Consider the following 23,731-nt stretch of genomic DNA (forward strand, 5'->3'; position numbering starts at 1 on the left):
ATCAACCGTAGGCTACTATAGTAAATAGTACATTTTTCATTTTTCCCAATACTAACGATAGCTTGTGCAGCAAAACTACACATCCCATCATCCTCTGCGACAGCAGCACGAGAATGGAAGTCATGTGACGTCATGCGGATGGAAACTTGTGTCCGCTGTCGCTGATAGAGACGAAAGTCCAGAGAAAGATGCATGAAGAGGATGACAGCGCTGCCAATCCCAGCAGGAACTCTCGGATCCTGGCGACCAAGTCCTTGGATGTGGCCGATTGCGATGGCACGAAGGACCAGAACTCCAAATTATGCGGCTACCTGAATAAACTGACAGTGAAAGGGCCCCTGAGAGGCTTCAAAACGCGCTGGTTTGTGTACGACCCAAGGAAATGTTATTTGTATTACTTTAAGACTCCTCAAGACGCCCTTCCACTGGGACACATTGAGATCGCGGATGCTTGTTTCAGATATGATGTGGAGGTCGATGAGGGGCTTTTTGAGATCCACACCGAGGGGAAGGAGTTCATACTGAAGGTATGTAGATCTTTTACTTCTGCCTATGCCAATAAGAACCAACAGTTCTCCATATACAGATTAAAAGCACTGGATTTATTGGCTTCTTTATGAAATACTATTTTCTAAATGAACTTTAACGGAGTGAAGTGACTGTGAGAAAGTTCTAGTGCAACAAGTGGTTACTACTGACCATCCTTAAAGTGACCTACAGTAAACCAAAATTGTGCATAATTTAATATTTTCCCTTTTATAATATATTAAAGATAAAATATTGCATATCATGCACGATTTTGGTGCACCATGCATGCATAATTGTACATACATACATATATATATATATATAATGTATGTATGTGTGTGTGTGTATGTGCATAATTTTAACTATATATAAAATATGTATAATTAACCTATATAAAACTATGCATTCATGATTTCTCTATGTAAGGATGCATGTAGACAGAAGGGAATATTTCTTTACACAAAGCACACTGGCTCAGTCATTCAGCTGTTGTTAGGATACAATATAACATGCTGGACTCATCGTGTAAACCTCTTTCCTCATGACTGGAGAATGTAGGACTATAACACAAGATTAATTGTGAACTGTGCTGTCTTTGCAAGCTCTGTCTGCAACAGTTTGGTCTTATCGCTGGACATGGAAAGCGGTTTATCAGATCTAAAACTGTTCAGTAATTCAACAGGATGCTGCTTTCTTAACTTCAAGTTTTATAAATTTAATTGTGCATAAAACTCGCTTGGCTTCAGGCCCTCATGACACTGCAGTGTATAGCGATTTGTTAACACGATCTAGGTTGAAGGAAATGTCTTCAAACGGATCTGAGCTGGCACAGGTCCCAGCATGCCTGTGCTGACTGAAGATGAGCAGTGTTTACTGCAAAACTTTGCATACCATGTAATGTAACATTGTGGAGTCAATGTCATTATGCTAATATTTTGTTCTGTTGACTAATTTATTCAAAGCTATATTTAAAATGCAATGCATACGTACATTTATTTTCTTGAATACAATTTTTTATGATAAGCATGTCTTAGTCTCTGAATTCAAATGTATTTTTAACACTTAAATGCATGATTTTTCACCAATCATTATTACATATTCAGGTCTTTGGCGACTAGGTTCTATATCTAACACGGATGGTGTTATAGATTGATTGACTGATTATAGAGTAACAATTACAGAAGAATAAAATTAAGCATATTTTGTTATCTTTTGGAGCTTGGAAGGGTTCAGTTTGAGCAGATGTTTTATCATCACTGTCCTCATCAGAGCTCATTTCCCTGTACATTCAGCATCTGGCTCATATTCGCCATCTATTATTAAAACTATTATTTTCAACATCTTCAAAATCAATATTTTTAATACTGACAGCTTCTTCACCAGATCCACCATCAAGTGACAGTGACACTGATATTAGATTGCGTTCTGTACTTGCTCTGCTGTAAATCACTAAGCCATTTCAAGTTTTGCTGATGATACTTCCTATTCTTTTGTTTTCTGCCTGCAGTAACTATGAGTGAAACTTCACTTTATCATTGTGTATAAGACACTGTACTGCACTTATTCAGTCATCAAAAATTAAATTATTGTTGTGCAGAAAAAATATACTTACACTGTTACACACCTCAGGTCGTTAGCGACCCTATACAATTTTTACAAAAAAAACAAAACAATTTATATTGTTTAACAGTGTTATATTGTTTATAATGAATTAATTGAGGAATACTAAGAAGGTTGATGTCTAACTTTAAAAAATGAATGAGGAGGAGGGTGGTGGTGAATAACGTCCCGAGTCACTAAAGACTTGAGTTATGCGTATTAAGGGTTAATATGTACATAAATATACAGTATGTGGTAATACAACTGTCCCAATATTATAATGAAAATAAAAAAGCCTCATTAAAAAAAACCTCAAGTAGTTTTAAATAATCCTTTATTATTTTTTCTTAGGAAAAGAACAAAACCGCTCATGTCATGTGGTGCATCCAACATATAAAAAATAAAACATGAAATTATATAATAGAGGTCTCCTGAATGACTGTTTCAAGTCAGTACCGTTTATTAAATTTCAGATGATTTTGACAAAGCAACGTTAATTAAGAAATGTCATGTGGTGCGACTCCCCCAAACCGTAATGGTATTTCATGATATGTGTAAACTATCTTTTTCAAACTGAAAAATATATTGAAAAACATTTTTGGAAATATTAAGATGTGTGCACTCGCATGTATTCAAGATTTAAGGAAAATGTTACACCATATGACATTTTTAGAGGCATTAAATTGAAACTTTTCTCGAAAATGGTATTAAAGACTTTCAAAACCAGATGAATCCAACAGTACATTTTTAAGACCTTGGGTTTTTAAAATGATTTTCTTTATTGTGGACACTAATTGACCATTTATTAGGGTTTTTCTGTTTTTAAATGTGTTTTGATTCTCACAGTTAAAGAGACACTTCATCACCAAACTGGAACTGAGAACGAAACAAGCATGATTATTCTCAAAGGGGACAGTCACATTCACACCTGACCCTGTTCCTCCGAAGACTGCTCTTATACCACAAAACAACAAGCAAAAATAGAGCCTTAGTTTCACACTCCTTTTTTTGCCCTTTCTGCATGCAGGCACCCAACAGGCAGGTGATGCATTACTGGCTGCAGCAGTTGCAGCAGAAACGATGGGAGTTCTGTAACATGTCTGGCCACAGAGACAGCTGGTGCTCCCCCACCCCGTTTCATCCACATACGGGCCTGGTGGCCAAAGATGCAGGTGAGATTATATGGAGAAGTGAGCAGGCCGTGACAAATACACAATGAATACACAAGAAAGATAAAAATCAGTTTTTGATCATGTCCTCTATTCTTATGTGGAATTTTCTATGTCAACCTGTATTTTGTTTGCTACTGATCATGTGAGGTGAGTCAAAGCTCATACTGTAAACTCCCATGACGACTCAGTCCGTGTGACACCGTTTTACATATTTTCCAGAAAGCATGTGTGCAAATATAGAGGTGGAAAGTTATTGTGTATCTGTGAGTACATACTAGGGATGGTTATTGACACACATTTCATGATTCCACGCAATTTCAATTCACAAACTTCAAAACTATTCACTTGGATATATATCAGGTGCAGTACATGTCAGTTTTTCTCAAGGAAAAAAACATCTTTCTCAAGTAATGCTGTAAACTAACCCTGTCAGTTGGTCCATTACTAATAATAAAGGTAAAAAACAACTGATTTGTATACCAACAATAGAGTTATAATAATTATATAATAATTGTATAATAATTATATTATATAATTATATAATAATAAAATAACGTTTTAATTATATTTTTCTAATCCAATTTGTTGTTGAATTATAAACATTTAAAGGTGGCTGTTAAAAAAACTTTTTATGATGGTAAAAATATAATGACTATGTGAATATATTTAGCATATATAATATAATATAATATAAATATAATAATATAATATAAATATTATATATATATATATATATATATACACACATACATATGTGTGTGTGTGACTGTGTATGTGTGTGTATATATATATATATATATACACACACATACAGACACACACACACACATATATATATATTTGTAAGCTTCTATGTTAAATGTGAAAATATTACAAATAATTTATATATTAATAATTAAATGTAAATAGATAATAGTGCCAGATAATGATATAGAAATAAAGTTTTTTTTTTTTTTTTTTTTTTTAATGAGGGACTATAAAGGGTTTAGACCGTTTTGTGGTTTCTGCTCTGAGAATGTCTGTAGCAGTTAGCATTATTTTTGAAGTCGAAAAGGCAGAACCAAAACAAAAAGCGAGTGCGCTTCCTCCTTATTAGTGTCAGTTTGCAAGTCATTAGCAATTCATTTTTAATGAACAGAAAAAATGCACCTGTGAATTTCTCTCTGCATTAGTCAATAAATTCAATTGATCAGCATAGTTGTTACTGACCTTTGTAATGTAATTTGTTTGCAACTTTGCATACGCAGCATGATTTCACATGCAAACAACATTCAGGAATGTTTCAGCGAAATGATAGTAAAGTAGAGCTCATAGCCTTGGTATCACAATAACTTTTGTTACGCAGTCAATGGGAGTAAAGCTACAGTGAGGAAAATAAGTATTTGAACACCCTGCTATTTTGCAAGTTCTCCCACTTAGAAATCATGGAGGGGTCTGAAATTGTCATCGTAGGTGCATGTCCACTGTGAGAGACATAATAAATAAAAAAAATCCAGAAATCACATTGTATGATTTTTTAACTATTTATTTGTATGATACAGCTGCAAATAAGTATTTGAACACCTGAGAAAATCAGTGTTAATATTTGGTACAGTAGCCTTTGTTTGCAATTACAGAGGTCAAACGTTTCCTGTAGTTTTTCACCAGGTTTGCACACACTGCAGGAGGGATTTTGGCCCACTCCTCCACACAGATCTTCTCTAGATCAGTCAGGTTTCTGGGCTGTCGCTGAGAAACACGGAGTTTGAGCTCCCTCCAAAGATTCTCTATTGGGTTTAGGTCTGGAGACTGGCTAGGCCACGCCAGAACCTTGATATGCTTCTTACAGAGCCACTCCTTGGTTATCCTGGCTGTGTGCTTCGGGTCATTGTCATGTTGGAAGACCCAGCCTCGACCCATCTTCAATGCTCTAACTGAGGGAAGGAGGTTGTTCCCCAAAATCTCGCAATACATGGCCCCGGTCATCCTCTCCTTAATACAGTGCAGTCGCCCTGTCCCATGTGCAGAAAAACATGATGCTACCACCCCCATGCTTCACAGTAGGGATGGTGTTCTTGGGATGGTACTCATCATTCTTCTTCCTCCAAACACGTTTAGTGGAATTATGACCAAAAAGTTATATTTTGGTCTCATCTGACCACATGACTTTCTCCCATGACTCCTCTGGATCATCCAAATGGTCATTGGCAAACTTAAGACGGGCCTTGACATGTGCTGGTTTAAGCAGGGGAACCTTCCGTGCCATGCATGATTTCAAACCATGACGTCTTAGTGTATTACCAACAGTAACCTTGGAAACGGTGGTCCCAGCTCTTTTCAGGTCATTGACCAGCTCCTCCCGTGTAGTTCTGGGCTGATTTCTCACCTTTCTTAGGATCATTGAGACCCCACGAGGTGAGATCTTGCATGGAGCCCCAGTCCGAGGGAGATTGACAGTCATGTTTAGCTTCTTCCATTTTCTAATGATTGCTCCAACAGTTGACCTTTTTTCACCAAGCTGCTTGGCAATTTCCCCGTAGCCCTTTCCAGCCTTGTGGAGGTGTACAATTTTGTCTCTAGTGTCTTTGGACAGCTCTTTGGTCTTGGCCATGTTAGTAGTTGGATTCTTACTGATTGTATGGGGTGGACAGGTGTCTTTATGCAGCTAACGACCTCAAACAGGTGCATCTAATTTAGGATCATAAATGGAGTGGAGGTGGACATTTTAAAGGCAGACTAACAGGTCTTTGAGGGTCAGAAGCTGATAGACAGGTGTTCAAATACTTATTTGCAGCTGTATCATACAAATAAATAGTTAAAAAATCATATATTGTGATTTCTAGATTTTTTTTTTTGATTATGTCTCTCACAGTGGACATGCACCTACGATGACAATTTCAGACCCCTCCATGATTTCCAAGTGGGAGAACTTGCAAAATAGCAGGGTGTTCAAATACTTATTTTCCTCACTGTATATTTAGAACTGTAAATGTGCTTTACACTTGCTAAAATGTAGATATTCGTCAGCAACATTATTATTGCACCATGGAGTCAAAGACTGTAGCGGTTTCTGATACTTCCTGACTGTATTTTCATACATGGAGATCTTAGTATATAAAAGACAGACTTAGTAGGGTCTGTTTTAACAGAGTAGCAATTTTGCCAAAGTCCTGTCATTTATTCTGTAGTATTTATTTACATTACATAAATATTTGCTTAAATGCATATTCTGGCAATACATAACTATATACATAAATATATGTTGGAATAAAACTAACAAAGGTAACAGGGTTGACAATTTTAGACTTCATTTAGACATTACTAACATTGTGCATGGCTAGATACTTATTAGAAAGAGAATTTATTTCTTATATTTCTATAAATATCTGATTTACAATAATAAATTATTTACTGTACAAACTCACAGTAACATGGTTGATAATTTAGGATTGTGGACAAATACCGAGACATAGTATTTGTTAGTAGATTCAATATGTTACATATTTTTGTGCACAATCCTAAATTTTTATTAGAAGACATTTTTGTGCTTGCAGCGTTCGCTTCCTAGAAATATGATGATGCAATTTTGACAAGTTTATGCAACTGTAGTTTAACTGTAGAGAAGGGAGATTTAATGGTAACAGGTTTGCATAAACCAGGGAAATAAACCTTTAATTTATTTTTTAAAAGTGCATTATGTAAATCCAATGGAATGTCCAGGAAAAATCTTACATTTATTTTAAAGTTAAACTTAAAAGTTATTTTTTTTATCAAAATCTGTGTATTTGTGCAACAAATTGTCAACCCTGTTACCATTATTGGCATTGATAAACAATAGAAATGGTTTATTCTAATGATTGAAAAATCCCTTGCATCATTTATGGTTAAAGTAAATGTTTGCACATAAGTTAATAAGGGTCAATAAAGTCGTTTTGTAGACTCAAATGACTTATTTCTCTGGTGTGCAAATTGACTTATGTGTGGCATTACGGACACATCTTTGGATTGATGAATGACACTAAGAAAAGTGCCAGACTGTGACGGTTGATACACACAAATGAACACCGATGACTCAAACCGTGACTGTGTTGTTTTAGAAGCAATGCTCAACGAGAAGCCCAACGAGAGCATGGAAAGTGTTCGGAATGACTTTGCTTTGGAGATGGACAATGACGGGCTGGTCGAGCTCCAGTCATCACGTAACCCTGTGGCACAACCGACCGCAGCTCTCAACTCCCTCCGACACTGGGGCTCCGGGCTCAGGTAGGTCTGTGAGACTCGCACTAGAATGGACGTTTATTGTTATTGGACATCAAATTGCATGTAGAGCAAGTACTACAAAAAAAAATTTAAAAATAAAAATGATAAGAACAACAACTACTGTAATTATGTGTATAATATAAAATCAAATTTTCATGTTTTTTTTTATTATTTTTTTATTTTTCTTTATTATGATCTGGAATTTAGTGATTAAATCTGTCTCATTCCTTAAAAACTCTGGAAAAAACAGAATTGGTTTGGATTTGATCTATATGCAATTTGTATCAAAACAACATTTAATCCTGTTTTGCGCACAGTATAGCATATAGTCGTACATTTATATTTGTTTTTTAATAGCCTTCAATTTGCTTCAAATTATTAGTATTTTTAAATCCGCTTTATATTTTCTTAATAATAATATAGTGTAATTCATAGAGTTATTTGATATCAATCTGGTTACTAACACATTGTACTACACATCCCACTTAGTCAGTATGGTTAATTTATTTGGGGAATTGTGGTTGAAACGGAAGAATTTTCCGCTTTTAATGGTCTTTATTTATGCATTTATATTATAGAATTGTTCATATTTAACTACTTTGACGACCGTTGCCACGTGTGATCTCTTCCTCAAACTTTCCAAAAGACTTTGGATCTGTTTAGATGACGTAATACTGAAGCCGGCCAAAGGACTGAATCTGGATTTCAGCACTGATAAACAAACTAAACCAGTTGGAAATGCTTCAGCAGCTCTGTGTTAGATTTTAAGAGGCTGGGAATAGAATACTTTGACCCCTTGTGCAAATAAAAGAAGTCATGTGAGATTGGTTTAAAAAACGATGATCCCAGAACATGCTGATAGCAAGATAAATGTACCACGTATTTCTTTATTATCTCAAGGTTTGGAATTAACCTTTACTATGTAACTCAAATGAACATTTGACGTCAGCGGTTGCATGTTATAATATACTGTGATTGAGTTATTACTTTTACAGATGGCATGCATTTTGCTCCTCCTTACTACATTGTGTGAAAACAATGTGTTTTTTCATTCCTTGTACGGTCTATCAGAAATAGCATGTCTCACCTGCGACCCGGCCGAGGAGGAGAGAACAGACGCAGTGTGTTTTACACAGCCAGCAATGAGGACTGGGAAATGGTGGATCCTCCAACCAAGGACGCACCGGATCACAAATCCCCAGTAGACAGCCAACGCCGGGAGAGCCCATCTCACTTTCACCGATGTAAGATCATAATTCAGAGATTTAACTTAATAAAACACAAATTATTCAATTGAAAGGCCTTTAAAACTCACTCCTGACTGTCCACAGACTCCATTGGCTCAGCGTTCACGTTTGATTTCCGCAACCCCTCGAGGATGAAACGGCCCTTTCACGTGGGCTCTGGCAAAGTTAACCGCAGCGCCGAGAGCTCGCCGGTTGAGTGTAATGGGACCAAGACCTCCGAACTTCAGCTCTGCATTCAGAACCAGCAGGAAGAGATCAGCCGGTTGCAGGAGCAAGAGAACAACCTCAGGGAGGAACTCGCCAGTCAGAAGGTACAATATGAATAAATCATGTAGTGGTAGTTTTTTAAAGCAATCAGAACACTCTTAACTTTCATCCTTAAAAAAAAAAAATCATAAACCATATTTTATTTATATTGTTTCCTCGGCCGGCAGCGTTAGTATCAAATGTTAGTTTGCAATCCCATTCTAAATTTTCCAAAGTGTAATAATATAGTATTTGCTTGTGAAATGGCAACCTGTAAAATGTGTCTTCAATCATTTATTATTTTTTATTTCTGTTTTTTTATTTTCTTTTTTTTCCATGTTGTAGTTTCCTCATTCCTTGTAACATGGGGATTTCCCTTGTGGAAGTTAATGTTGACACAGTATCTGATGATTCTACATTTTCTTCTACATTTGTAATTCAAAGCATTTTCTAATACCCACCAGAAAGCTTTGGTGCAGTAAATGCTTGCTACTCCAGTCATAAATTTCTGTGTGCTTTTCTATAAAGGTGTTTTAGCGGATCTAAAACAAGGGCCGTGAGAACCACAAAATGGGTACTGTTGTTATGTTTTTCCCTTTAGAGTTCCCCTTTGGCCAATAGATGTGCGGTTAACACATTAACAACTCTAAATAAGGATTCTTTGTAACATATATAAACAACAATATGTGGTTATTCATTATTACAACATTACTGATAACATTTTGTTAACCTTTTTAGGATTTGCATACTCAAAATAAAAATGTTTTCAGTTATTAGGTGAATTAGGTGTAAAGCCAGGGACACACCAGGCCGTTTTTGAGCGTCGGCTGACTTAGTTTTTTCGTTGTGTTCCGCACCGTTGGCTCTAGTCGGACGCTGTTGGTTTTTTGGGCCGATTCAACATGTAGAATCGGCGTCAGGCCGTCGATGAGAGAGAACTCTGATTGGCTGTTCAGTTTAGCAAATGTCAGTGCACAAGAAAAAGAGCAAAAGTGATGAAAGCGAGTTAAGAAGTCATGACGGCACTGACAGAAAGGCTGTTCTAATTTTACGTCATCTTACCTGAGCATTCCAGTGCACGAATATTTTCATTATAACATGAGCGGAGTGAAATAAAGAACATGATCAGCATGATTGGTATTCAAAACGGTTAGCAAGCGCTGCTTTGTTTATGGTTTGTATACCTGCAGTCTTAGTTTACCTGCAGTCAAAAAGCTTTCCCTTTTTGAATATATCTGCTGAAATAGACAGTTATCTCCTTTACACGCAGGCGCAGAACGAGCGTCCTAGCTCTCAGTCGGCTGTAGTCCTTTCGGTGTGTTCAAGCACAGATTTTCCCTCCCGACGCAGGCGACAACACAGTCGGCTTTCATCAGCGCTAGTTCTTTGGCGTCGGTTTGGTGTGTCCCTACCTTAATGAGACTGCTAATGACTTGAAATGGTGTTATGATTTATTAACAACTAAAAAAGCATGCTGAGAAAAGTATTTATCAAACCAAAACTTGTTCCAGCGAACCAACCGATCACTGGGTCTTTCTTCCTGAAGACTCGACGACTAATTTTGAAATTAACCAATGTACCTGTATTTCAATTCGATGTCATATTTAAGGTTCCGTCATTTCACCATGTGCAGACTCTTGAAACTATTTTTACCGGGCAAATTGAATGTTTGTACAGAATAATGGTTAACTTTGATCTTCATGTTTCTTTTTTGTTGTATCAGTATTTTGGTGATAATGCACTGGTCCATGAAGATAAAAGACCATTGAACGCTGAAGTTTATCATTGCCTTTCTCCAAAATGTTGATCTAATTAGTAATACCTAATACAATACCAGACCGTTCTAGGGTCAGGATGTAACATAAATGACTTTCGACTTATACCGGACAAGCCCCTAACTTATTTTGACCCAAGTTAAGGGTCCTAGTAAAGCAAGTGTTCTGAAATGTCTTGATTTTTTTTTTCGTTTCCCAGACAAAAGTAATAAACCATGAATGAGTAATTTAGTCAATCTGAAGACTAGAGCTCAATGACTCAAATGGAGGTGTACATTTTCGTAACTGGTTCAAATGCAAGGGTAGCCAACCCCACTCTTGGAGGGCTACCTTCCTGCAGACTTTAGATCCATTTCTGCCTTAACACACCTGCCTGTTATTTTCTAGTTCAGGTGTGTTTGATTTAGAGTTGGAGCAATACGGCAGGATGGTTGCCTTCCAGTAGCAGGGTAGACTACCCCTGTTCTAATGGATTACAGTAAACTTTGACCTCAGGACTTTAAAGAGTGATCAATGATTATAAAGGATCCCCATTTTGCTTGATCAGATCAGTTAGTGTGTGTCTGAGTTGTGTAAGTAAGTGATGGGTCACTGTGCTCTGCTGAACTATATTAGAAACATATTCACACCGTATTCCTTCTACCAGGAGTTGGTTCGTCTTCTACAACAAACACTACGTAGCTCCCAATGCGATTGGCGTTCCACAGTGCCTCCTGGGAACATGGAGCCTCACAATCATAACGAAGATGAGACTGAGGTGAACAAAGCCCTGACAGAACGGGACACCCAGATCAAAGATCTCTGTGGTCATATGGAGAGGCTAGCCTTGGAGAAGGAGAGTCTTCAACAGGAGTTGAAAGGTTTGAAGATCAAAATCGGGGAGATAAATGAACAGCTGGGCATGCTCATGGAAACCATTCAGGCCAAGGACGAAGTCATCATGAAACTTTCCCAGCAGAGTGACGAAGGAGGAAACCAGTCAGCTGAATGCAACTCACCTAGTGCAACTAGGGAACAACAAGAGCTGGACAGCCTGAAGGTATTACAAGACCACTGTTACATGTACTTCCCAATCAGTAGATCTGAATGTGTTTGTGAGATTATTAATAGCTTAGGGTGAAATGGATCTGACATTGGCAACAGTTGCATGCAATATTAAGGCATGAACAGAAGTACTTGACGTAGAGTTCAAGTCAAGTCTTGAGAGTTTTATCATAAGACAAATTAAATTCTCAGATCCTTTTTGGTATTAGTTGTCTATATTCCAGGTTAGTTTCATGATAGTTGTGGTTTTTGATGTCATGGTTAACTAATAAGTATATTAACATAGTAGGGGTTGGAATTGTTGGGTGTTGGGTAACAACTGTTAAGTGAATCTATTACAAAAATGTAAAATAATGTTCAGATTTAGTCCTTTAATACTTTCAGTTGCTTGTCCAAGCACAGTAACAGTACATACCTGTAAAAGTTCTGATTATTTTTAGTGTCTTACATACAACTTGTTGGTTTTTCACACTTTTCCAGGACAGTCTTCAGGGCTACAAATCCCAAAATAAATTCTTGAACAAAGAAATTCTCGAGCTGACAGTCTTACGAAGAAATGCTGAATCCAGAGAGAAAGTGCTTGAGGCAAAGGTCTGTGACTTCAGCTACTCAATGCACACAACCATCCTGGATGTTACAGATTCTTTCTTATGTGTCATGTTAGCATTTCCTTTTCCTTTCCCCTAGCATTCCACTATCCTTTGCCAGGTTGTCTGTGATGTCTCATGATTTTGTTTGCTGAGGAATCATTTTTTGTTCTTTGCGCTTTCTACAGTACAACAGTTTGGAGGCCAAGATGTGTCAGGTGGAGAGCAAGTACCTGGTTCTACTACAGGAAGTGAAGACTCCGGTGTGCTCCTCCTCAGAGCAGACCCATAGTGGAGAGGTCATCACCCGCTTACTAGAAGATGCGCTACAGGTGGAGAGTGCAGACCAGCAGGAGCACCCTATCCTCAAACCCAACGCTGTCAGGTATCATGCCCACCCCCCATGATAATGAAGCCACAAACATGAAAAGGTTGGCCGTCCTTGTTTATGTCAACATAAATTCAGTATATTCAGTAAGTTGGCAAATAATAGACCTTATTTAGAGCAGCGCCATGACAGGTATGAAAGCATGGCTGTGAGAGATAGACTTACCGAGCTTTTTTGTCTACTTAAATTCCTTGGAAAGATATTTAGCAGTTTTTTGTCAGCAGAACAATCCAAAAACATTAAATAACAGCACAACCCACTGAAGAGATGTATGTCATTCCCGTTAAAAATCAAAGATGGCACTGCTGTGAATAAGGTTTATTGTTATTCATTTCATATACAAAGAGTCCAGTCATAGCAGAGGTCATTTACATATTGCAGTCTTAAACGTACAGTAGTAAAAACATTTCAGTTTAATTGTAAGAGAAGGTATAGAGATGATCAAGTAAGAAACCTTGACTAACATTACAAGAGGACGTATGGGGAAATGATGATGCAAATTTATAAAATATGGCTCCTTTAAACTTTTGGTTACTGAAACAAACATGGTAGATTTGAGTTTTCTTTTGTTTACTTTCATTTTTGTGCTGCCACACTTCTAAATATCCCATCTTCAAACATGTTTGGTCATGTTAGTGTTTTTCAAATGCTACTTATCTACAGGAACAGGATGTTTTCTTGCTTCCACTAAACATGTCATGCTCTTCTTAAGTGGATCTATCCTAATACAAATGCTTGATTTCAAGTAGTTGTTGGTTTCAATAAGTTATTTTGACAACTCACCAACTACTAGATTTGTTGTTTTGCTAATGTCTACTAGCTTACTTTTGAAACTGGGCTTAGTTACTTTTAAAATTGTTGCCTCGTGTTACAAATTGTACATATAACCAGTGATAATGTTACCTTTCTCATATAGTGAATATGACATTTTTGGCTTCAAAACTGTCCCAGAGGAGGAAGATGAGGAGGAAAAAATTGAAGCAAAAAAGAGAGCGCTGGACCTGAAGTCTCTCTCCCTGACAGACCAGGAGACATCAGTCAGAGTGAAGTGGGACAACTACCTGGCCATCACCATGAACAGAGAGATGGTTCGATCTCCAGAGCTGAAGGCACTGATGCGAAGCGGGGTACCCCATATCCACCGTTCCAAAGTGTGGATCTGGTGCGTGAGCTTCCATGTGAAGAAGATTCGTGACAGCCAGTCGAAAGACTATTACCAAAACCTTCTGTGCACGGCGAATGATAAACCCAACCCGGCCTGCAAGCAAATAGAGCTCGATCTTCTGCGGACGCTCCCAAACAACAAGCACTATGCCTCTCCTGACTCAGATGGCATCCAGAAACTCAGGAACGTGCTACTGGCTTTTTCTTGGAGGAATCCAGATATCGGCTACTGCCAAGGCCTTAACAGGTAGCAGATCCAAATGATTCCATCAGCTCTTGACTTCATTGCTGGGGTGTTTGTATGTCTAAAGTGAAATCAACTTCTTAATAGTCCCCTTGAAATCAAATTTTAAGTTTTTTGACTTTTGGTATGAATACAGTATGTTCACCCAAAAAAAAAAATTCTGTCATTAATTACTCACCCTCGTGTCATTCCAAACCCGTAAGACTTTCATTCATCTTCGGAACAAAAATTAAAATCTTTTTGATGAATTTGAGAGCTTTCTGTCCCTCCATTGACAGCTACACAACTACCACTTTTACGCTTCAAAAAGTTCATAATTAAAATCCATGTTACGCAGCACGTTTGAGCTTCATCAAGAACCAATGAGGTTCATTCTCGTGTTACGCAGCACGTTTGAGCTTCAGCAAGAACCAATGAGGTTCATTCTCGCGTTACGCAGCACGTTTGAGCTTCAGCAAGAACCAATGAGGTTCATTCTCGCGTTACGCAGCACGTTTGAGCTTCAGCAAGAACCAATGAGGTTCATTCTCATGTTACGCAGCACGTTTGAGCTTCAGCAAGAACCAATGAGGTTCATTCTCGCGTTAACGCAGCACGTTTGAGCTTCAGCAAGAACCAATGAGGTTCATTCTCGCGTTACGCAGCACGCTTGAGCTTCAGCAAGAACCAATGAGGTTCATTCTCATGTTACGCAGCACGTTTGAGCTTCAGCAAGAACCAATGAGGTTCATTCTCGTGTTACGCAGCACGTTTGAGCTTCTGCAAGAACCAATGAGGTTCATTCTCGCGTTACGCAGCACGTTTGAGCTTCAGCAAGAACCAATGAGGTTCATTCTCGTGTTACGCAGCACGTTTGAGCTTCAGCAAGAACCAATGAGGTTCATTCTCGTGTTACGCAGCACGTTTGAGCTTCAGCAAGAACCAATGAGGTTCATTCTCGCGTTAACGCAGCACGTTTGAGCTTCAGCAAGAACCAGTGAGGTTCATTCTCACGTTACGCAGCACGTTTGAGCTTCAGCAAGAACCAATGAGGTTCATTCTCGCGTTACGCAGCACGTTTGAGCTTCAGCAAGAACCAAGGAGGTTCATTCTGGTGTTACGCAGCACGTTTGAGCTTCAGCAAGAACCAAGGAGGTTCATTCTGGTGTTACGCAGCACGTTTGAGCTTCAGCAAGAACCAAGGAGGTTCATTCTCGCGTTAACGCAGCACGTTTGAGCTTCAGCAAGAACCAATGAGGTTCATTCTGGTGTTACGCAGCACGTTTGAGCTTCAGCAAGAACCAATGAGGTTCATTCTCGCGTTACGCAGCACGTTTGAGCTTCAGCAAGAACCAATGAGGTTCATTCTCACGTTACGCAGCACGTTTGAGCTTCAGCAAGAACCAATGAGGTTCATTCTCGCGTTACGCAGCACGTTTGAGCTTCAGCAAGAACCAATGAGGTTCATTCTCGTGTTACGCAGCATGTTTGAGCTTCAGCAAGAACCAGTGAGGTTCATTCTCGCGTTACGCAGCACGTTTGAGCTTCAGCAAGAACCAATGAGGTTCATTCTCGTGTTACGCAGCACGTTTGAGCTTCAGCAAGAACCAGTGAGGTTCATTCTCGCGTTACACAGCACGTTTGAGCTTCAGCAAGAGATTTGTTCTCGCGCATCAAGCAGATTCAGTTGAGCTTCTTTTTATGTTTGCTGATTAGTGTTTATATGTGAATAAAGCCTAAATTCAATCTGTTCATCATATAAAGCGATCATGTCTCTTCAGAAAATTTGGACTGAACCCCTCAATTTATATGGATTAGTTTTATGATCTCTTTATGGAATTTTCGAAGCGTCAAAGTGGTAGTTGTGTAGATGTCTATGGAGGGACAGAAAGCCCTCAGATTTCATCAAAAAGATCTTAATTTGTGTAACATCAACACATTGAATAATGCTGTGCGTTTCAAGGCACTTAAATTGGCCTTTAAATGATTTCTGATTATAATTTTTTTCAGGCTGGCAGCTATTGCTCTTCTGTATTTGGACCAAGAAGATGCTTTCTGGTGTCTCGTTGCCATTGTGGAGGTTTTCATGCCACGTGACTATTACACTAAGACACTGCTAGGCTCACAGGTACCGTTTCAAGATTATTCATTCACTCAGATGAGAAAAATCCCCCAAAACTCTGGATATCATATGACTCATGAGCAGCAGGCTAACAGCACGACTCTTTTATATTCTGTCATCTGTCACAGTGACTTTTTAGGTTTTTAGGTTCCCTTCCATCTTCAAGACATTAACATACTTGCTGAGCAAACTTTACCACATTTTGACCTTATACAACATGAATACTCTCTTGTTTTACCGAAGTTTTCAGTTACTAACCACATGATCATTTATGGAGGGACTTGCCAACTGCTTTTCAGTTGAAACCATTTTATTGGCACGCTTCTAGTTATGGCTTGTCATTGCTGACATGTGACTTCAGCAGGGTCCAAAATATAATATTTAAAGTGACTTAAATATATTTTGTATTCTTTTTCTTAAAAATCTGTATTTTTGTCCTGTTACAAAATGGTTTTGGTTTGTTAACCGTTTTGATTGTCTTATTTTTGATGTAGGTAGATCAGCGTGTGTTTAAGGACCTGATGTACGAGAAGTTACCCAGGCTTCATGCTCATTTCGAGCACTATAAGGTAGACTTCTCTCTCATCACCTTCAACTGGTTCCTGGTTGTGTTTGTGGACAGTGTTGTCAGTGACATCCTCTTCAAGATCTGGGACGCTTTTCTCTATGAGGGACCCAAGGTATGGTGGAATAATGCCACTTAAACATAGAATACAGTGATACCTACTTTTTCCCTTGAAGCCTGCTAATCATTACTCAGTTTATATAACCGCAAAAGCAAATGATGTGAAACATTTACTAACAAACCTAAAATGAGCATTGTAAATCCTTAAATTAATGTATGATTATGATACTTAATAATACAGATGATAATACTAATACTCACCTTTCTTTTTAATTTCCATAATGGGTCTGATTGTTTCAGGGTGACAGTAGTCCTCCATGATTGCTGACGCACTTTGATGTTTCTTTTTACCTTGACAGATAATATTCCGATTTGCTCTTGCGCTCTTCAAGTACAAAGAAGAGGAATTTCTAAAGCTCCAGGATCCCATGACCATTTTCAAGTACCTTCGGTACTTCACACGTACCATCTTGGATGCAAGGTGCATGCAATCATGAAACCACAATCATTGCGCAACTTTGTTTTTATTAGTTTTGATTATTTGTCAAAATGGTGACTTAATAGTTAGTTACTATATGTTTATACATTTATTATTATATTCATTTTAATAAGAAGAAAATAAATATTTGAATTTGTGTTTTTATTATTATTATAAATATTTTTTATAGTTTTTTATAGTTTAGAAATGTTTTGGAAACATTACAGTTGTAGTTTTGTGATTATTTATGGTGACATCTTGTGGTTTTATTTAGTTTTTGCAGGAATTTTATTGTCTTATTTTTATTTACTGCTTGCATTTATTAGCAATTACTACTAGTATATATCATAAACATGGTGCTGGAAACATTCCTCAGAGATTTTGGTCCATATTGACATGAAATCATCACGCAGTTGCTGCAGATTTGTTGGCTGCACATCCATGATCCGAATCTCCCATTTCTCCACATCCCAAAGATGCTCTATTGGATTGAGATCAGGTGACTGTGGAGTCAGTTTCAGTATAATGAACTCATTGTCATGTTCAAGAAACCAGTTTGAGATGATTTGAGCTTTGAGACATGGTGTGTTGTCCTGCTGGAAGTATCCATCAGAATATGATACAGTGTGATCATAAAGAGATGGACATGGTCAGCAACAAATAGACTGTGGTGTTTAAATGATGCTCAATTGGTACTAAGGCTGCATTTACACTGCAGGTCTTGATGCCCGATTCCGATTTGCTGACTATATCCGATTTTTTTGACGACCCGCTTACATCATCTTTTAAAAGTGACCCGTATCCGATATTTGCATTTACACTATACACTGCCAAAACAACCAAATGTAGACGTTCTGACCCGGAAAATGAAGTAAAACAGCTCAATATGCAATGGATGCAGAAGCAGACAAAATTATTATAGTGATGCGCGGATCGCGGTCATATCCGCGGGGACTCTGTGGATAATCCGCGGATCGGGCGGGTTAAGTAGGCTAATAAAAATAACATTCTGATTAATTTCGGGTGGGTCGCGGGTGGATATGATAAATCATTATTAACGAAAATATTAACTACATTCTCTAAAATATGAGTATGTTCCATTCCAGTTTAAGTTTCAAGGGAGTAAAGCCTGTTTATGCCATTAAGAAAATAAAATTCTGTCAAATAAATTTTGTTTTAAAGAAATGTTCATTTAAAAGCAGCGCTCATTCATCAGTGTATTATGTTACCATTAGAGATGCACGCATCAACCGTCGCCTCGAGTCCGCTGTTGAAGGTGATGATCATCCATTTATCCTCACCAAGCGGCAACATTCTAATCTGAAAAATGAAGCCTACCCGGAAGTGCGAAAAACTGCAATACATCGAAAATCCGCTAGAGGAAGGTCCCAAAAGGGAACAAATGTCCATAGCCCCCATGTTAAAATGTCCGTTTTCACAGCATAAATTCATGTTTTTACAGGTTGGTCCCATGGACTTTTATTTTATTTTTCGATAGGTTCCGAGTGCCTGACAACTGTGAGGGGGGTGAATTTTTTTCTAACTCGTTAGTTTAGATCGTATTTAGATATAAAATGTATGACAAATAAGGGCGTGGTTAACTTTGATTGACAGCTTGATTGACCACTGATAACGAGCATAGGCTGCGCCAAGGAGAATGACAACATAAGAAGCGCCATTTTTTAACACAGTTGAAATATAATACTACTGTTTTTGAATCATGAAATGTAGTTTTAAGAGTTTTTCAGGCGAGAATGTAGTTGTTTAAAGCTCAAATCTGTGGTTTATTTATAAAGATTTATGAAAATTTTATCCAGGTTGTGAGATCCAGCGATGACCGGGCGCTCGGCGTTCATGTACCCCGCCTGGTACAGCCTTTCCTCGGCTAGTCGTTCTGACGTTTGCCGCTGTCTCTGTAGTGGTTAAACATGAGATATAATTCGTCTTGTGTATATCTAACGGGCGATTTTTGGTCTCGTGAATCTATAATTTGTTCCCTGGCCAATCGTTTTGGCTGAGGGGAAGTTTCATAACTTTATAAGCTATTTAACTTTACCGTTGTATGGTTAGACTAGAGCGCTGACTTTGTATGTTTGACTGAATTGTTTGCTTTATTTGTATAGCTTCTTGTACCTTTTACTTATACTTTTATAATAGCTAATATTGATAAAAACTGAAATTTAACAAAAAGAGACTGGGTTGAGTTTTGAAACCGTTCTTCAGAAAGTCTATGGGTGACGTCACAGACGCTTTGTCCATATTTTTTACAGTCTATGATCCTCACGCGTAACAACACATACAAATACATAATTTGACCATCGGGTGCGGATACTTAAATCAGACAAAAATATTGGTGCAGGTGGATGATTTGTTTTTGGCTGCGGATTCGGGTGACGTTGGAGCTCATCTGCGCATCTCTAATTATCCAGTGTTTTGCTTTCCGCACTATTTTCAAAAATCAGCAAAACATTGCTCTCGTAAGGCGGAGAAAAAATACTCCACTATGTTGAGCCTTCGTCCTCCATCGCACCATTAATAAGTCATGTGATCGCAGTTGGTGTCCACCTGAGTTGACGTCCCTTTTTTAATGACGTACGACTTGCATTTACTGGGGAATATCCGATTTGTCTGCTTACATGGCACACGCAAATGCATGTATCCGATTCATATCCGATTTATTACCACATATGAGTGAGGCCTGAATCCGATCTGAGAAAATCGGAATCCATGCGTTTTTTTCCTGCTTACTGTTTTCTGTGCCACATGAGAGGAAAAAATCGGAATTGGGTCACTTGAACCATGCAGTGTAAATGGGGCCGTGCCAAGAAAATATCCAACACACCATTACACCACCAGCAGCCTGAACCGTTGATACAAGTTAGGATGGATCCATGCTTTCATGTTGTTTACGCCAAATTGTTTGTTACCAGCAGAAATAGAGACTCATCAGACCAGGCACGTTTTTCAAACTTCTGCTGTCCAATTTTGGTGAGCTCGTGCGAACTGAAGCCTCGGTTTCCTGTTCTCATCTGACAGGAGTGTCACAATACTCAGACCAGCCCGTCTGGCTCCAACAAACATGCCATGTTTAAAAGTCACTTAAATCGCATTTCTTCCCCATTCTAATGCTCCATTTGAACTTCATGAGATCGTCTTGACCATGCCTAAATGCATTGATTTCCTGCCATATGATTGGCTGATTAGATATTTGCATTAACGAGCAGTTGAACAGGTGTACCTAATAAAGTGGCCGGTAAGTTTGTATGTATGCATACTCAGTACCATGATTATTTGTGTTTCTCGCAGGAAGTTGATGAGCATGGCCTTTGTGGACATGAACCCATTCCCACTGAGGCAGATCCAGAACCGCCGCACATTCCACCTGGAGAAGGTCCGTCTGGAGCTGACCGAGCTGGAAGCCATCCGTCAGACCTTCCTGCGGGAGAGAGACACCACCCTGGACGGCCGCTCGCTCATCAGTGACGACGACGAGGACAGCTGAACCACAGCCAACGAGGGAACAAAACCTGCTAAGCATTAGCTTTACATCTTAGCATACATCTTTCAATGTATTCCATTCAACAAACTGTGACTTCGAGAGACCAAAGAACAGTATTCCTTTTGATTAATCAAAAATGGATGACTTTTTTTCATTGTCTTTTAATTGCTTGTCCAATATTTCATCCATTTGTACATATGGACCAAAATCAGTATTAAAGTAACTAAAGTACTTGCATTTAGATAGTAATTATCGTGCGGGTGCGGGTGCGGATTGGACACAATTTTAATACACTTGCATTATGCTGGACATATTAACAGACACCAACACTTTTCCTTTCAGTCTCACGGCTCGCACTTATTAAACAGTTTCATTTGTTTACATACTATTGGTTATAATATCAACACGTATTATATTGCATGACAATTTGATATAAATCAAATTCAGGTTTGCAAGACTTGCCCTTTTTCTAAGCATTCGGTACTGTTCATTTACAGTAATTTTAATAACTTCCACTTAATTCAGTGTCCAGTCAAGGCGTGGAAAAGCACACATATGTTGCAAACACAACATTTCACAAGATAGATCGTCCTGTCTGCTCACAACATGATTGCCAAACCCTGCCATATCACAGAATGACATTTTAACATGTTTCTCACAAGTTTCAGCTCATGTTTCTTACAAGTATCTGCTCAGTTTTAGAAGCACAATCCACATTTGCTGTTGCCTAATTGGTACATTTATGTATTTGTTCCACGCATGTTTCTGTGGTCTTCACTTCCATTTGAAATATTCTAACAAAAAATGTATGTTGTTATACTTAAAATTTTAGTCTAAAATCCACAAAAAGCTGCTTAAAATGAAGATAATAATATGGAAAATGTGAACAAGTTTTTTTTTTGTCATGGGTTCCACGCATGTTCATTTTGTGTCGTTACTGAAATTCACTTAAAATCTAAAATGGAATAAGAATCCATAAGGGCCTGTATAATGAGGGAATGTATATCTAAATGAATAGCACTTTTCTTAACTTTCCATGCACAATTTGGCTTTGAAGTCATTTGTTACACATTTGTATGCTTGGAAAAGCTACTTTCTTTTAAATATCAGTGTATGTACTTCTAAGTGCAGTCAATTAATCTCTTCTACGCCATTGCATCATGATAATACACATATTATACATTTTAACACCTGCTGTCATGACAAACAAAAACTGTCTTTGGTTTTTGAGAGCTGGTCTCTCTGATTGACCATGTTTTTTTTTACATGTAGGACGTAGATTTTGTCATCCACAGTGCCATTATAAAGAAAATGTATTGTGAGATACATTTTAAGACAGTCTAATCCCTCATTTACATAATTATTCTTTTTTATATAGAAATTTTGGTGTAAGACTTGTTGGAGCATTCATTGTTCCATAAAATCTTTCATATTACCCATGTTATTTAGCCATCAAATATGTTTCATGAGCTATATGTCTTCAGTGAGTAAGCTATGGTTTCAAACCGTCTTTGTTGCTGTTTCTCAATGCAATGTGTTGAGCAGACCTTTGATACAAAATTATTGAATTCTTTGAAATGTTACTGAAACTTACATCATTATAATCCTCCAATACTGTTTTTTTTTACTTATGCATGATTTCCCAATAAATTTCTATTGCATACAATTGTTTTTGTGTAGTTTTTATATACAGTACATCTTTACAGCCAGTCCCAGTAGTTGCGCTCTCCATGAACGATATCAATTACAAAGGTCTTCCTCACTGTAATTTATTTATTTTTATTTTTTTGCAATTAGTTATACCAACTTAAAATTTGTTGAGATAACTAAACAACTAAAGTTAACTAAACTTAATATTTTAAGTCAAGCACGAACACATACTTTTTTAAGTTGAAACAACACTTTTTTTTATTCTAATGTTGAATTTTAAGTTGTGATAGATAATCACAATCATTTTTTACAGTGTAGGCCTACATGATAAATAGTTTGACAGGAAATACTGCATAAGTGCAACAATAGAGTTCCAGTTTCGTTATGGTTATGTAATAAAATACAAAATTCAGCATCTAAAATATATTTATGTACTAAAATATACTTTTCATTTTTATTTTTTAAGTAAAAAATGGGATGTTGGGGAAAAAAATAATGCTTAAATTATTTGTCGGCTATATTAGTGCATCTCATACAGATGCACCTTGCTTATTATGCCCAGCAGATGGCGATAATAGTGCAAACATAATAGAGCAAGCACAAGCAATAAAGACAGTAGACTAAATTATTTATTTAGTAGGCCTATTCTATTTTTAGTATTCTATAGTAATTATTTATTTATATTTACGAACCGGTTTTATTGAATCAATGAATGACTCACTCGCGAATCAGACATGACTGCTGAAGCATAGAATAGCTTATACAGTCAAAATAATTTACATAGCCTATTGGTATTATTAAAACTCTGTTTCGTTATTAAACTGTCATTTATTTTCAGTACATATTATTTGTAACGCTTCCACTCTAGTCAAATTCTTGGTTTACTCCAAATATTATGTGTAGGCCTATCTGTCTATTCAAGCATTCATGGCAAAAAGTTGAATTACTCCGATTACTCCGATTAAGCGTAAACTATGTTGGAGGAAGCCATTTAAAGCGTATATTAAAAAAAAAAAAAAAAATGAATAGCCTATGCTTTAGTTCGATTGAAATCAAATTTTAAGAATGTTTTGATTAAAAAATTATTCAGAAAAATGTCTAATAAATGACTCATGCAAGCGGATGTGTTTAAACCGGTTCAACTG

The 23,731-nt window shown here is 37.6% G+C and overlaps 1 protein-coding gene across 2 annotated transcripts; it reads left to right on the top strand.

The window, feature by feature from the left end:
- Positions 1–114: 114 nt before the first annotated feature.
- tbc1d2b (TBC1 domain family, member 2B) lies at positions 115–22,602 on the top strand. Of its 2 annotated transcripts, none has more exons than XM_084095902.1 (13): positions 115–527; positions 3,155–3,299; positions 7,376–7,541; positions 8,610–8,782; positions 8,870–9,096; positions 11,453–11,845; positions 12,331–12,441; positions 12,626–12,822; positions 13,742–14,236; positions 16,223–16,340; positions 16,829–17,014; positions 17,319–17,440; positions 20,744–22,602. In XM_084095902.1, the coding sequence occupies exons 1-13, from the start codon at positions 189–191 to the stop codon at positions 20,937–20,939; spliced, it is 2,868 nt and encodes a 955-aa protein (XP_083952028.1). In that variant the 5' UTR covers positions 115–188; the 3' UTR covers positions 20,940–22,602. The 2 variants fall into 2 exon arrangements, with proteins under 2 accessions (XP_083952028.1, XP_083952029.1); XM_084095903.1 differs by having other exon boundaries at positions 118–527; positions 7,379–7,541.
- The last annotated feature ends 1,129 nt before the right edge of the window (positions 22,603–23,731 follow it).

This window comes from Abramis brama (genome assembly GCF_963993115.1).
Source record: "Abramis brama genome assembly, chromosome: 20".
NCBI lineage: Eukaryota > Metazoa > Chordata > Actinopteri > Cypriniformes > Leuciscidae > Abramis > Abramis brama.

What these genes read in the sequence shown, in the direction of transcription:
- tbc1d2b (XM_084095902.1), top strand. Translation starts at nt 189, where the DNA reads ATGCATGAAGAGGATGACAGCGCTGCCAATCCCAGCAGGAACTCTCGG. An exon ending in CACTGGGGCTCCGGGCTCAG is followed by an intron (nt 7,542 to 8,609) that starts GTAGGTCTGTGA and finishes ACGGTCTATCAG; the next exon opens with AAATAGCATGTCTCACCTGC. An exon ending in AGAAAGTGCTTGAGGCAAAG is followed by an intron (nt 12,442 to 12,625) that starts GTCTGTGACTTC and finishes CGCTTTCTACAG; the next exon opens with TACAACAGTTTGGAGGCCAA.